We start from the raw sequence: 13,953 nt of genomic DNA, 5'->3' as shown, positions 1-13,953 counted from the left end.
GCTTATTATGGGGAAGCTGAGGATCCCTGTGAATCTGGGAACCTGCGGGTAGCCCCAGGGCAGGACTTTCCAGCGGGACGTTTCTCTGAGGAGGCAGCTTCCGCTCCCGGCGTCGTGCATGGAACTTTTCGTGTTTCCCGAGGCTTTTTTTGCATTTCGTTTTCCTTTTCAGCTCGCCCCGCTGCCAGGTGCCGCAGGCCGGGGAGGCGGAGCGGGGGCGGCCGGTCCCGGAGCCGGGGGTGTCCGGGGCAGGTGCGTGATTCGTTCAGTCTCGGGGAAGGGGAGGAGAAAGGGTCGGGACGGGACAGCGGCTCCAGCCGGGCGACGGGGAGGGCAGGCGGCGGCCGCTGCGGAGCGGTAAGGGACGGGCCGGGGGAAGCAGTGGCTGCGCGGGCGCCTCTGGAGCCGGGACGGGCGGGAAAGCGCCGGGCCGCTCGGAGGAAGCCATCGGTGGTCACCGAAGTTGTGGGCGAAGAGAAGAAGGGAAGGGAAAGGAAGGGAAGAAGGGACCGGGCACCGGGCGGCACCGGGCGCCCCTCTGTCAGGGCCGCTCCCCTGAGGGAGCGGCGCAGAGCCGCTCCCTGTGGTGCTGGCGCTGACCCCGCCGCCGCGCTGGGTGTTTGGCCATGTTTACTTTCTGCCTTACCAAACCTACATGTAAAGTGTGCAGCCTCCTCTGCTCAGGACAACGGGCTGCCTAATGCGATTTCTGGTCTCCTAGTGTTTTATTTGCTAGTGTTTCGTTGGTAAATCCAGTGTAACTCCAATGGCACTGGTTGTCTTACTGAAACAATAACGTATTGAACTTTTTTGTTTGTTTGCTTTTTTCCCCTTAAAGTATCACAGAGTTTTATTCTTTAACAAACAGCTGAGAAATCTGTGTGACTTTAATGTGCTGTTTCTCAGAAGGTTGGTGAGTTAGGATGCTGTTGTCTGGAGTTCAGGTAACCAACATGGTGGCCCCAGCAAGTGCTGCATTACAGCTTGCTGCTGCGTGCTGCAAAAATCCCAAGTACTCCCATAAACCTGTATATCCTGCCTGACTGTTTAAAAAAAAAGATTAGCTGTCAGTCTGCCTTTCATTCCGGGTGCTGCTGATCAGCAGCTGTCTTCAGCGCTGCTGTGACAGAGCCCCTGTAATTATCCATGGTTTTGGAGAGCAGCCTGGGGTTTCTAGCAATGGGAATTGAGGAGGAATAGTGCAAACAGATTAATCTTGCCAAATCTTAGCTAAAGAGTAAGGGAAGGATGACAGTGTATTTACTTGTCCAGGCTGGGTTAGGAAATCTGTTTTCATAAGCCTTTATTTTCCGTTTCTTTACGCTAAGTAGAGAGATGGGTTATTACCTTCTCTTGCTCTTGTCCCCAGGCTAATCTTCAAGCCAGATTGCAAGATATATTTGTACTGGGCGTATGAAGTAATACTTCAAATATTTCTTTAGGGTTGACGTTCAGAGCGAGAGGGATATCAGTAAAATTCTGTTGACAAGCTGAAGTTGTGGTTGCATCCACAGTGATTAATCTTTTGATGAGATTGTCTTTTAATCCTGATGTCATCTTGTTCTTTTTAAAAGCATTTCCATTAGAAATAGCAATTCTATTCTAATTTCAATTAGAAATTAGATATATTAATGGGACTGATACTTGGTTTTATTTGCTGTTTGTTTTAGTACTTGATAGTTTTCTGTGCCTCAGAATTGAAATGTCTTCCTTAGTTAATTAAAAAAAAATGGGGGGGGGAGGGGAAGAAGAAGAAAAGAAAGGCATAGGAGATGTCATCATTCCAGGAATGCTGCTTTGAAGACCTGAAACCTGTTTGCTTCTGTCTTGTAGGGTGGGGAGAAGAAAAAAAGGGTAGATATCATTTTTGAATAGAACCACCTGCCCCAAATTAGTCAGTGGTAAGAACTGAAAAATGCAACATCATTTGAAAATAAGTATTGGCCATAAGTACTGAGACTAGAAGAGTTTGTGCTAGAAATTATGATCATGAGCATTTTGAAATCTATTAAAAAGTGGTGATTTCTTAGACCTTGTTTCCTCAGGGAAACAGAGATGGGAATTGTCTTCAGTTGTGCAGCATCTGCCACGCAGCAGGAGCGATGACTGGGGGCAGTTCATCAGCATTCAGATCTGTAGCTTACTCATAAGGGGAAACATTTTTTTTTTCTTTTTTTCTAAAGAAAACAGAAGGTCAGTGGTTTTTAAAAATATAATTGTGGAATATACAGTACTACAAAAACTTAAGTTTAGTCATCTTTTGATTGCTTTCTTCCATCTGCCAAAGCTGCAGTGTGAGTAGGAGGTTGGTGTGAAAGCTGAGAACAATGCCTTCCACACAAGGAAGTGAGGGATTACCAAAATAACTGCTCCTGCGTACACACTGTGCCTGTAGTCACGTTGTTCTTTTCTTCTGCACCAGCTCCTATGTTTGTCCTAGCTACGTGGCCAATCCCACACTGGGCTAAATACACAACTCCCTTTCTAATAAACCATTCCACGTTTCTGCTTAGTCTGCTGGGAAGACCATGAGACTACTTGAGTGTATAAACATGGACCAGCAGAGCTTTGTCAGACAGGAGCCGGTGGTTGAGAACTGTAGTTGAGAAGTTACGGTAGTAGAAATCTATGGGTTAAACACTAGGATATGCAACTTGTCAACAAGCTACTTAAAGGACGATGTAGACACAACAGAAGCTGGTTTTAAGTTAAGGGTAAAATTTTTTACAACTTCTAACGTGGACAGACAGAGGTTTCCAGAGCATCTTGCATAAAAGCGAGAAAATCAAACTTGTCTTAAAAGGGATCTTAATCTTAAAAATCATGTTTTAAAATTTTAAAATTCATGTGTTCTCAAATATATTTACATTATGCTTGGTAAACTATGGAAAAAAGTCAGGACTGCTACTAAAATCCAGTTTCCTGTTGATACGAAGATACTGATCTAGATTCTGCATTACAGTAGGTGTACAACAGTACTTGGGGCATGGGTATTTAACAGACGCTGCAGTTCCACTCCTTGTGGTCTCTGTACTTGGGATGAATTAGTGCCTCAGTGACCTGAATCAAGCTGGCAACAATGGGGACAGCTCAGCAATAAAGGCAGATATCTGGTGAATTGTCCTCAATGAGGAAGTCGTTAAAGCAATTTAATTTTTGTTTACATTTGAGGACTGGTATCTTTTGCATCAGTTTTGTCCTAACTTAAGTACCCATGTCTTAAAACAGAACTGGGACTTTGTTATCTGTTTGTTTGTTTGTTTGTTTGTTTTTTCTAGCAACCCATCTTCTGTGTTCTATTATTAAACAGCAGTATAGGTCAGAAGGAATCCCTGGAGGTCATTTGGACCAGCTGCCTACTTAAGACTAATTTTAGGGGAGGTTTTTCAAGGCCCTTTGACTTGTGTTCTGTCACAGCTGTCTGTTCTGGAGTGTGTTTCCTACTTCTGTTTTCATTATGGAGGCATTTACAGCAAGCTATGGTGCTAATGGGGAAATTCAGCCTTAGTTATCTGGCTCATTTACCGTGCCTTTTGTTTGCTTCTGGTAAAAACTGTCCCGCTTCAGTTTCCTTCCAACTAATCTATTCATTGCCCTTGAATGTTTAGCCCATCAATTCTGCTAGGATTCCAGAGCGGGCATTTTACTGGTCTTAAAAGATCAGATAGTACAGTCATGTATGCCTGTGAGTCAAAGCTTTTTTTTTTTTTTTTTTTAATTGGTGCCAGACTTTTTTTTTTTTTTCTCTGTTTCTTCTCCACTGTCTCTCCAACTGAAGGCTGTGTTATACTCTGCACTTTAAGACCTGCTTAGGTAGTGTCTTTCAAACTGGGGACAGCTTCCTGGAATAAACCTGAGGAATGGGAATATGGGAAGGGAATCATCGAAGAGACAGCAGTGAGATGGGGATAGAGCAGCAAGAGTCCAGAGTCTGGCAGGAGTTTGTGAGATGCACTGTAAGCTTTTTGGATGGCAATGGCAGGGAGACAGTGGCTTAGCTCTTGTGCTCCTGGCAACCACGTGCGTCTTCTGTCGTTTGGTGTTGGTGCTGTCTGCTCCCTTCCTCAGCTTAAGCCCCTCTAACACTGGGCTATTTTACAGCCCCATTTCTCCTGCCAGCTCCTCTGCTGCATTCCCAGCCACTACCCAGCACTCTCTCTTCATCCCAAGTGGAAGGTCTTGTGTTCCTGCTTGAGATCTGCTGTCTTGCACTGAACCATGAAGGATTGAGTTTACATGTGTTTTTTTTTTTTTTTTTTTTTTTCTTGATCCAACAAATCTATCATTTAATAGAAGTCTTCCCCAAACTGCTAAGAAGTCTAATAAAATAGTAACTTTTGGTGCTCTTTTTGAAAAAAAAAAAAAAAAATCCTAATGGTTTCTGATGATGTTGTTACCTTGTTCTTCATTTGGATAGCCAGAACAGAGGCTTACAGAATCATCTAGGTTGGAAGAGACCTCCAAGACCATTGAGTCCAGCCTCTGACCTAACACTAACCAGTCCTCCACTAAACCATATCACTGAGCTCTACATCTAAACATCTTCTAAAGACCTCCAGGGATGGTGACTCTACCACTTCTCTGGGCAGCCCATTCCAATGCCTAACAACCCTTTTGGTAAAGAAGTTCTTCCTAATATCCAATCTAAACCTCCCCTGGCACAACTTTAGCCCATTTCCCCTCGTCTTGTTGCCAGGCATGTGGGAGAATAGACCAACCCCACCTCGCTATAGCCTCCTTTAAGGTACCTGTAGAGAGCGATAAGGTCGCCCCTGAGCGTCCTCTTTTCCAGGCTGAACAAGCCCAGCTCCCTCAGCCGCTCCTCATGAGACTTGTTCTCCAGACAAAGCCTTACTGTCAAAAGTAGTGTGTCAAAAGCCTTACTGAAGTCAAGGTAGACCACTTCCTTTCCCTCATTCACCAAGCGGGTCACTTTGTCATAGAAGGAGATCAGGTTCTTGAAGCAGGACCTGCCTTTCATAAACCCATGCTGACTGGGCCTGATCGCCTGGTTGCCCTGCAAGTGCCGCATGACGACACTCAAGATAATCTGCTCCATGAGCTTTCCTGACACTGAAGTCAAATTGACAGGCCTATAGTTCCCCGGGTCTACCCTCTGTCCCTTCTTGTAGATGGGCGTCATGTTTGCTAGCTGCCAGTTGACTGGGGCCTCCCCCAATAGCCAGGACTGCCAATAAATGATGGAAAGCAGGTTGGCCAGCTCCTCTGCCAGTTCTCTCAGTACGCTCAGGTGGGTCCCATCCGGCCCCATCGACTTGCATACATCCAAGTGCTGTAGCAGGTTGCCAGCCATTTCCTGGTGGATTGTGAGGGCCACATTCTGCTCACCATCCCCTTCCACCAGGTCAGGGTACTGGGTATCCAGAGAACAACTGGTCTTGCCGCTAAAGACTGAGGCAAAGCAGGTATTAAGCACCTCAGCCCTTTCCTCATCTTTTGTAACTAAGTTCCCCCCTGCATCCAGTAAAGGATGGAGATTCTCCTCAATCCTCCTTTTGTGTTGATGAATTTATAAAAACATTTTTTGTTGTCCTTAATGGCAGTAGCCAGATTGAACTCCAGGTGAGCTTTGCCCTTTAAAATTTTGTCCCTGCACTGCCTCGCAACATCCTTATAGTCCTCCCGAGTGGCCTACCCTCTTTTCCAAAGATTGTAAACCCTCTTTTTTCTCCTAAGCTCTAGCCATAATTCTCTGTTCAGCTAGGCTGGTCGTCTTTCACATCTCTTTGCTAGTGTTGTTCATCTCAATAAAAATTCTGAACGCTAACTGCTGTCATGTGTTTGTGTGCTGAATTCGCATTCAGCGACATTCCTTACAGTAGAAGATAAAACAAAATTAGCTACTTACTTTTTTTCCAAGTCATCCTAATAAATGCTTGTAACAGAAACATCTCTTCTCTTACTCAAAGTGCGCAGATATTGATTCTGAGTTTTGGAATGACATTCAGTGAAAGGAAAAACATATGGTCTGAGATTTTGGGTCTGGTTTTATGATCTGCTTACATTTGTTTGCATGAGTGTTCTTGCCGTCTCACCTTGTACCACTTGTATGCTAGGAACTGATCTGACTGAAAACTCACTCTGTGGTGGTAGGTAGTCATAGTGACAAGTTGGCTTTTTTTTTCTTCTTTTAATTATTATTATATTTTGGTAGAAATTTTCCTGAGTAGATTTAGGACAAATATTTGCTAATGCACTGTTCTAAGGATATATATTTCTTTTTATTATAAACAAGAAAGTTTTAAATCCATGCCAAACAATGGAAATATTCTTTATTGAAACTTGCATTGAGCTAACAAAATTTATCTTTCATAAAGGCTTCTTACAACATCTTTCATCTTTACATTTATCTTTCATAAAGGCTTCTTACAACAGGCATTCAAGATTCTTTTTATTCTTTATAGTAAGATTGAGTTTCAGGGTGGCCTATTTAGAAACAAGTAGAGTATTTTGGATCTGTACCTGAGCAACTAAGGAAGCTTTCAGATGAGGAAAATTTTTCTGAAGGTTATAAGTGTATTTACTCTTCCATTCTTAGCTGAGTGGTACTTCCTGTTGCATTACAGGTTTGGCTGGTTGAGGAGATGCCACCAGGGTCTCTCCCAGTTTCTGCAGGCTATCAGGAGCAGCACTTCCGTGCATAAGTTTCTGCTCATGTGGTGTGTTAATGTGGGGGCTATGCAGACTTTTTCTTTTCTTCTCCCTTCCTTCCCCCACAACCCCGCCTCCAGATAATAAGGGGCAGAAGAGTCATCTGCCCTCAGTTATCCTTCAGGTGCTGCTGTGTTACCTGTGCACTGCTGTGGAATGCATTTCTGCTAAACTTTGGTGCATGCCAGGAAACAAGCTGGGATTAAAAACATCATTGCCCTCTGATGCATTTTAGTTGTTGGTTGAAGCATGAATGACTTATCTTTCTACTTTTGATGGGTTTCCCCTCCTGTGTGTTTTTATTTATTTATTTATTTATTTATTTATTTTCTGTGCTTGTCCTTGGGTAAAAGGTGGTTTTCCACATGTCAGGGTACACATTTGTATCCTGTCTTCAGAAAAAGGGTGCAGTTTTAAACTACATAATCTTAACAAACTGATCTGGGCAGTATCAATAATTCTCATGAGATGGGGTTTGCAACCTATGGTGAAAAAATGGCACTAAATATATGTTCATATTGAGTGAGGAAAGGTGTAGTTGGTACCATGAGGTAAAGACAGGTGAAAGGCATGAGCCAGACCCTGATCCCAACTGATCAGCATCATGAACGGAGTGGGAAGAAGGAAGGAGGAGATGTCTGCAGCTTTGTAGCTCTGTCCTCATCTCTGTATTTTGGAGTATGACACAGATAGCATTCCCTATATGTTCTTACAGTAAATCTGGCCCTTGAGAGAAAGGGAATCTTGAAGCCGTATCCCTTCCTAGGAAAAGACAATGGCATAAGTTCACGTTTGAATGTGTGTTACTTGGCAGACGGTGCAGGTATTGATTATCACAGGGCAACCTGTTATGTTTTGGGCACATTAAGTAATACCTCTGTAGTTCCTGAACTGTGACGTACATTCCTTCGGATTTTCCCTGTATTCATTTTGATGAAGAAGAAGATCAGAGTAAGTCTTCTACACTAGGCTTTATAATTCAACATTTGAGTTTGAGTTCTGCAGAAACTACCCAATTTCTGAGAAACCTGTGCAGTGGGAAGATGTACTCAGGAACACTGTGCAGCTATTTAATTAAAATGTAAAGTGTCACCTATATAGTGGTGTTTTTTTTTTGTTTGTTTTGTTTTGTTTTTAAATTACATGAACATCATCAGGAAGTTCTCTGATGAACTATAACCCAGCTGAAACCTGAAGTGTGTAGCTGCCTGTGAGTGTACTTTTAGTTCCAAGTCAAGGATTTATCTCGGGCAATTCCAGTCAGATACAAACCCTGCAGTGTGTGATAGAAGGTTTTATAAGGAACTGTTGGCTAATAATTTCCTCAGATAAATTACCTTAGAAGTCTGATTTACTTAGTTCACTTTATCGAATAGCAAGGTAAAAGGAAAGTTTAGCCAGGTGCTGTGCTTTTTCAGATACAGCCTGCAAACTCCTCTTACCATGTTAGAACTGGCGGTGTGGGTTAGGCAGTAAGTGCTTGAAACCCATGCTTTGGGTTTCAGCTTGCTGCATGGGCTTGTAGTTTAGGGATTAATTTGGGGGTGATGGGGAGCACTTGAATCAACTGAAATCTGATTCTGCAAAATGCAGAACTGCACAAAGTGGTGCATACTGCTGAGTTTTGCTTAGCAGTCAACAGTTCTAAAAGGCTTCCATTCCCCGAAATTTATGTGGCTTTAGTGCAGTTATAAAAGTGACAGAGCGCTGTGCTGCATCCTCTGTTGGGCAGGAGGATATCCATGTATCTTGCTGTTGATAGGATGTGCTGCTTGTCTTCCAGGTCTCCAGCTAGCATAAGTTACTAATCTAATGAGCTGGTTGCACTTGAATAGAGTGATTTGTGAATGCTGTAGCTTTTACCAGGCTTTTTTTCTACCTTTATGCCAATGTTATTCTGTATGTGGAGCAACAGATCTCTGCATAAAGCAATAAGCTAGAAGAGTGCTTTGCCCCATGCAGGTGTTCAGCGTCAGTATGTGCTTAGGAAGAAAATGATTTGGGCTAAGACAAGTGTGAGCAGATAAAAGTATTTGTGATTCTTTCTCTTGAGAGAATGAACAAAAAGAAAAATCTGGAGAAAGGAGTTGCTGCTCTTTCTATTTTTTAATTTTTTTTTGGAGTCTAGTGACTCACCTACCCAGATTTAGTGCAGCTGAGTAGCATAGTGAGTCAATATTCTCTTTTCTCTGCAACTGGAATACAAGAGGGTTTTTTTTTTGTTGTTGTTTGTTTTTTTTTTTTTTTTCTTAATGAAAAGCAGAAGTGTGGGACAAGTAGCTGAAGCTATTGGTTTTTGTCTTACTACATGCATTTCTAAAGACTTGAAGCAGAAGTTTAGAGAGAGACAGGGAACAGAAGCAAGAACTGCTCAGTTCTCCTCTGTGCTAAGTGGCATTTGGATTTGAAACTTACAGATGTAAATGGAAACTCTTGTGTAAAAGACCCAGTCTTGAATTTAGTGTGCTTGTTGGTCATTCAATGTTTGCTTCTCCTGGTTTGAGATAGCCTACTGGTTTGCGTATGTGCAAATAGCAGATAACAGGCAAGTCAAATGTACCAAAAAGTTATCAGTCTTATCCTTTGTCTTTTCTTGCAGTTGAGTACTTGTCACCAGTCTTCCTTTTTGAATTATTTGGGAGCAGCATTTGAGAGTCTGTTTTAAGAAGACAAAACTTGTTGGCTTGGTTTCTGCCTCTGCCATCAGCTTGCTTTGGTGCCTGTATTTCAGTCATGTAAGTTCAGTTTATCTTTAAATTAGTAAATTGCTGTCATTTCATAGGATCAAAGTTCCTTGAGTTGGAAGGAACCCATAAAGATCTTTGAGTCCTGCTCCTGACTGTTTAAGCTACCCCTGACACAGCTTTAAGCCATTTCCTTGTGTCAGCTGTAACCAGAGAGAATAGATCAGCACTTCCTTCTTCCCTCTCCTCACCCCTTCATGAGGAAGTTGTAGACAGCCGTGAAGTCTCCCCTCAGTTTCTTCTTCTCTAAGCTGAACAAACTGAGTACCCTTAGCTGTTCCTCATATGATGTATGTCCTTACATAAGTAGCTAGGTACAGTTTGTTAATGTGTTGGAAATTTCAGTCTTCTCTGTCCTATATAGGTGCTTAAGACTGTATCAATTTTCATATGATCTGGTGTTGGTTTGTGATTTAAACCTTTTGTTCTCTTTGCATTCAGGCATTATGCACTAGTTACTCTTCTGAGACAACTCTGTATTAATGGTATTTTATATAAGAATGTATCTGCAAAACATACAAGTAAAGGCATAAGCTGCTCTGCTCTTGTTTGCAATGAGCAAAATGCAGATGGTAACTGGAAATTCTTAGTGCTTTTATGAGGTTATGCAGAGTGGTGCAGCATATGTTACTAACTCAGGCTGTAAGAATTGCCTGAGCTAAAACAAAATGCTGAAAACCCTTTCTAGAATGTCCCTCTGGCCTTTGTTTTCATTGCTATCTAATCTTTAAGTTAATGCTTATTACCATATCAACTTACTCTAGTTACTATCTTACCTGAAACTCAGATAATATTGATACTCAGCAACTTTTCATAATGCTAGTTGGTTTCCTTTTTCTAGGTGAAGCTGGTTTTTAGTTAATTCTAGACCCAGTCTTGCAATGAGTTTTGTGGATAGGGGCTCGTTTACAAGCAGTTTATTCAGGATTTGGGCCTTAACTTCAGAGGAAGTAGTATTTTACTTTGGAAACAGTGTATATAAAAGTAGATGTTTAAAATTAGCGTTGCATTTATTTTCAACAAATAGCGCTGAACTAATGGAAAATAGAGTAGCAAGAGATGTCAAGAGATTCAAGAATCTACTTAATGTTGTATGACAAATACATCAATAAAAGCTTTGGTCAAAACTTTATGGAGGGAAGGCTCTGAACTCTTTAGCCAGTTTTTCCAGTGCTTAAATAGTCTTAGTGCTAGACCTAAAGAAAAGTTTATTATATTGAAGCTTTTCTTAAAGTTTTCATTGAAGTTGTGTCAAAGAAGAGTTTATTCATAGCTTCTTCATTGCTACCTGTCTGTTGTCATTATTCTCTCTGGCCTCTTGAAATTAAGGAATCTCAGTTAATTTGGCTTTTTCTCAGAATTTCTCTTCTCTAGCCTGTCTGATTGTTCTTGATGCTTTTCTTTGCAATCTGCTCACCTGTTTGTTTCTCAGATACTGTACTCCTGTGGGGCTTTCCCAGAGCAGCAGACCTTTTTCAGCTGTCATACAGGTACTCCCTCTGCTTACACACCCCTTCATGATGAATCTTGCTGGTGCAATTTTTTGCTTTACTGGTGCTTTTAAGCATATTGTTCTTTGGAAACAACAAATTTTGAAGCTCACCTGCATGTATAAAGAGAATGGAATGAGGTAACCTGGAAAGAGATGGTTGTAGATATATAGTTTTACAACAGCTCTCTCTACTTTGGAATCTAAGTTCTCTGGTAAAGCAATCACTCTAGCTTCAAAGTAAAAGGGTTATTCAGGCTGCTCTGTCAGGAAACTTGTGCAATAACATATTGCACAACAAGTTTAGGCTGGTTGTCCCCTGATCCCCTGACTGTTGTTCCTCCACTGTTTGCTGTGACTTTGTATTGATTTCTGTGTGAAAGAAATTGTGATCTTCCTTTTTCTCAGAAATTAAGTTCCCCAAAGGCAATTTAACTACTTACAGAGCTACTTACAGATTAGCCAGCTTTTATGTTGAGATTTTTTTTTTTATTCCTCTCTTGCCTGCTAGGCCACAAATCCAGCTACATCTTCATGGACAACACGAATTTCTTTAAGGATCCTTCACTTCACTTTTATTGTTCATCTGTGTAGTGACTTTGCATATTGGCAGCCAATTTACACTAAACCTACTGGATTGTAAAATCCCACAGCATAGGGTAGCTTGTGAGGAAAGGATTGTTCACTGATTGATCTTGTGAGTTTATCCAGGTCTGAACTTCAGTCTTTAATGTTCAGATTTGAGTTAGCTTGCATCTGTGATTAACCACGTTCCTCTTTGGTTTGTTTTTGGGAATGAAATTTCATTTTTATATAACATAGAAAAGGAACTTGGGGTGGAAATAACTTGGTAGTCATAAGCTTCAGAAAATAAGCTAAATTTGTTTTAAGATTAGCTTAGTATGTTTAGGTCCTGTGTTTACTGTGCAGTGTAGCAATGCAGTGATATCCCTAGATGTGTTATGAACAGTAGGGAGAATTGTTGTGCTTATAATGCATGGTTTTTTACACCACAAGACACTGTATATATACCCAGCAAGCTGCTTTTCTTTTTATTTCCTTATTTATTGGAAACATCTGTCATTGATTTTTAGTTGGATATCAATCCATTTCATTATATTCAATAAAGTGTTTAATTTAGCTCATGTTTCAGCTCTTCAGTATAGAAATATGTATTTTTAGTTTTTTAAATCAAAACTTAGCAGCAGAGTTCATAGTATGGAAGTGAGAAAGCAGCAAGGTTTGACAGTAATCCTATATTGTTGTGAGTCATTTTTTAACATAAATTTTTTGATCATCAGTGCAATTTCTTGTATTCATTTTGTTCATACTGGTGCTATGGTAAGTTATTGTTCCTGCCCTTCTATAAGAATACAGAATGAGTGTGTCAGACACAGGTTTCCCACCCCATATCGTACTGAGTGGAAAGACTTGCATGTACACAGAGGGATGAAGTATGCAACTGAAGAGGATTGAGTATGGTTCTAATTGATCTGTCTGGTGGTCCTTAAGAGGAAGAAAAAATAGGAGATGCTTAATTAGTGTTGATGCCATGAGAGATTGTTTGACAAAGAAATTGGTGAGCAGAGTGTAGGGATTGTGTAGGCAGTGAGAAAGATAGGAAGTCCCTGCTGGAATCTGTCATTATTTCCACATTGAGAAAAAGCAGTGGTTAGCATTCTGTATTCCATAATAAAATAATATAATAGTAATTGATAGAGAAAAGTTCCATTAACAAATTCATAGAAACCTTTGTAAGCAGCAAAAATGAGAAACTTTAGACTTACTTGAGAATAACAAAAGCTTTGAATTGAGTTGGATGTACTTAGTTGTTTGCAGTTTCTTTTTCCTTCAATATAAATATTTCTTTATTTCAAATCATGGCAAAGATCAAGATTCTGTTTTAAATATTTGAGCTTTACCACAAGCTGGGCTTGTATTAGTTAGCAACTATTATGCAGCCTATCATAGTTGTTGTTCTTGGAGGAGAGTGGGGACACCTGAAGTATGGTTCTTGCAGAACTGGGAGAAACTGACATATAGCTTAATATACTAATAAAGATGCATGATATCCCTATTTTTAGCATATTTAATTTACAAAGGAATGATTTGTGGTAGGAAAATGTGTAAACAAAAAAAAACAAACAACAAAACACAACCAAATAAAAAAACGGTGAAAAGGAAGAGAGAAGAAAGCAACAACAAAATCAAGATTAACTTTTAACACGATCAGAAACACAAAACAGTCAATACATTTTGTGCTGTGAAATGTACATTTTGATCTAGTTAACTACCTGCTTTGTGTCTGAATAAAGCCTAATTAGTTGACACTTCTCCTAAATAAAGTCCTTAGTTACGATGTTTATCTCTTTTATATTCTAGATACAATGTCTGCCCCGAGTGGCATCCCTGCTCCATCTGCACCACCTTCTTATGAGGAAACAACAGGAATCAATGTGAACTATCCCCACCCATATCCTGTCCCAGACCCTGGCCAGAAACCAGATGGGAAGGGGATGAACCCTCCTTCGTACACAGGACAGCCTATGCCAGCAAATAACCCCGGTAAGCCTGAAACTTTACTGTACCTCATGTTAAAGAGGTGTCAAGTGGCTGTAATAGCTGCTCTGCAGAAACTTAAAAATTGTGGTTCAAAGGTGTTCCCTACCTACCCAGAAAAATTTTTGAAGTGAATAAGGTCAGTCAAGTCTTGTGATACCCACAGAGCACACTGATGTCAATAATGTAATTCACCTTTCTACAATTTTTAATGCAGACTTAGTTTTAGACAATCTGTTTTGAATTACAAAATGCCATGCTGATTTCTTTTTGTCATTGTGTATTTGCTCTTACCCTCAAGTATTTTGGAATTATCACAGAATCACAGAATTGTCTAGGTTGGAAGAGACCTCAAGATCATCGAGTCCAACCTCTAACCTAACACTAACAAGTCCTCCACTAAACCATATCGTTAAGTTCAACATCTAAACGTCTTTTAAAGACCTCCAGGGATGGTGACTCCACCAGTTCCCTGGGCAGCCCATTCCA

The 13,953-nt window shown here is 40.8% G+C and overlaps 1 protein-coding gene across 7 annotated transcripts in view; it reads left to right on the top strand.

Annotated features, from left to right (window-relative positions):
• LITAF (lipopolysaccharide induced TNF factor) overlaps nucleotides 1-13,953 on the top strand; it is a 75,790-nt gene that overhangs the window by 58,349 nt on the left and 3,488 nt on the right. The window contains exons 1-3 of one of the 7 annotated variants that reach the window (XM_084536354.1): nucleotides 251-357; nucleotides 9,272-9,407; nucleotides 13,288-13,470. In XM_084536354.1, the coding sequence (XP_084392480.1) occupies nucleotides 13,293-13,470 (178 nt within the window). In that variant the 5' untranslated portion in view covers nucleotides 251-357; nucleotides 9,272-9,407; nucleotides 13,288-13,292. Of the gene's footprint in view, nucleotides 1-10; nucleotides 358-8,034; nucleotides 8,074-9,271; nucleotides 9,408-10,853; nucleotides 10,907-13,287; nucleotides 13,471-13,953 lie in introns of those variants that run through there. The other 6 variants (XM_084536357.1, XM_084536356.1, XM_084536360.1 and 3 more) reach the window with 6 other exon arrangements.

This window comes from Aythya ferina (genome assembly GCF_964211825.1).
Source record: "Aythya ferina genome assembly, chromosome: 15".
NCBI lineage: Eukaryota > Metazoa > Chordata > Aves > Anseriformes > Anatidae > Aythya > Aythya ferina.
Note: the sequence above shows the minus strand (reverse complement) of the source record. Positions and strands in the feature narration are given on the sequence as shown.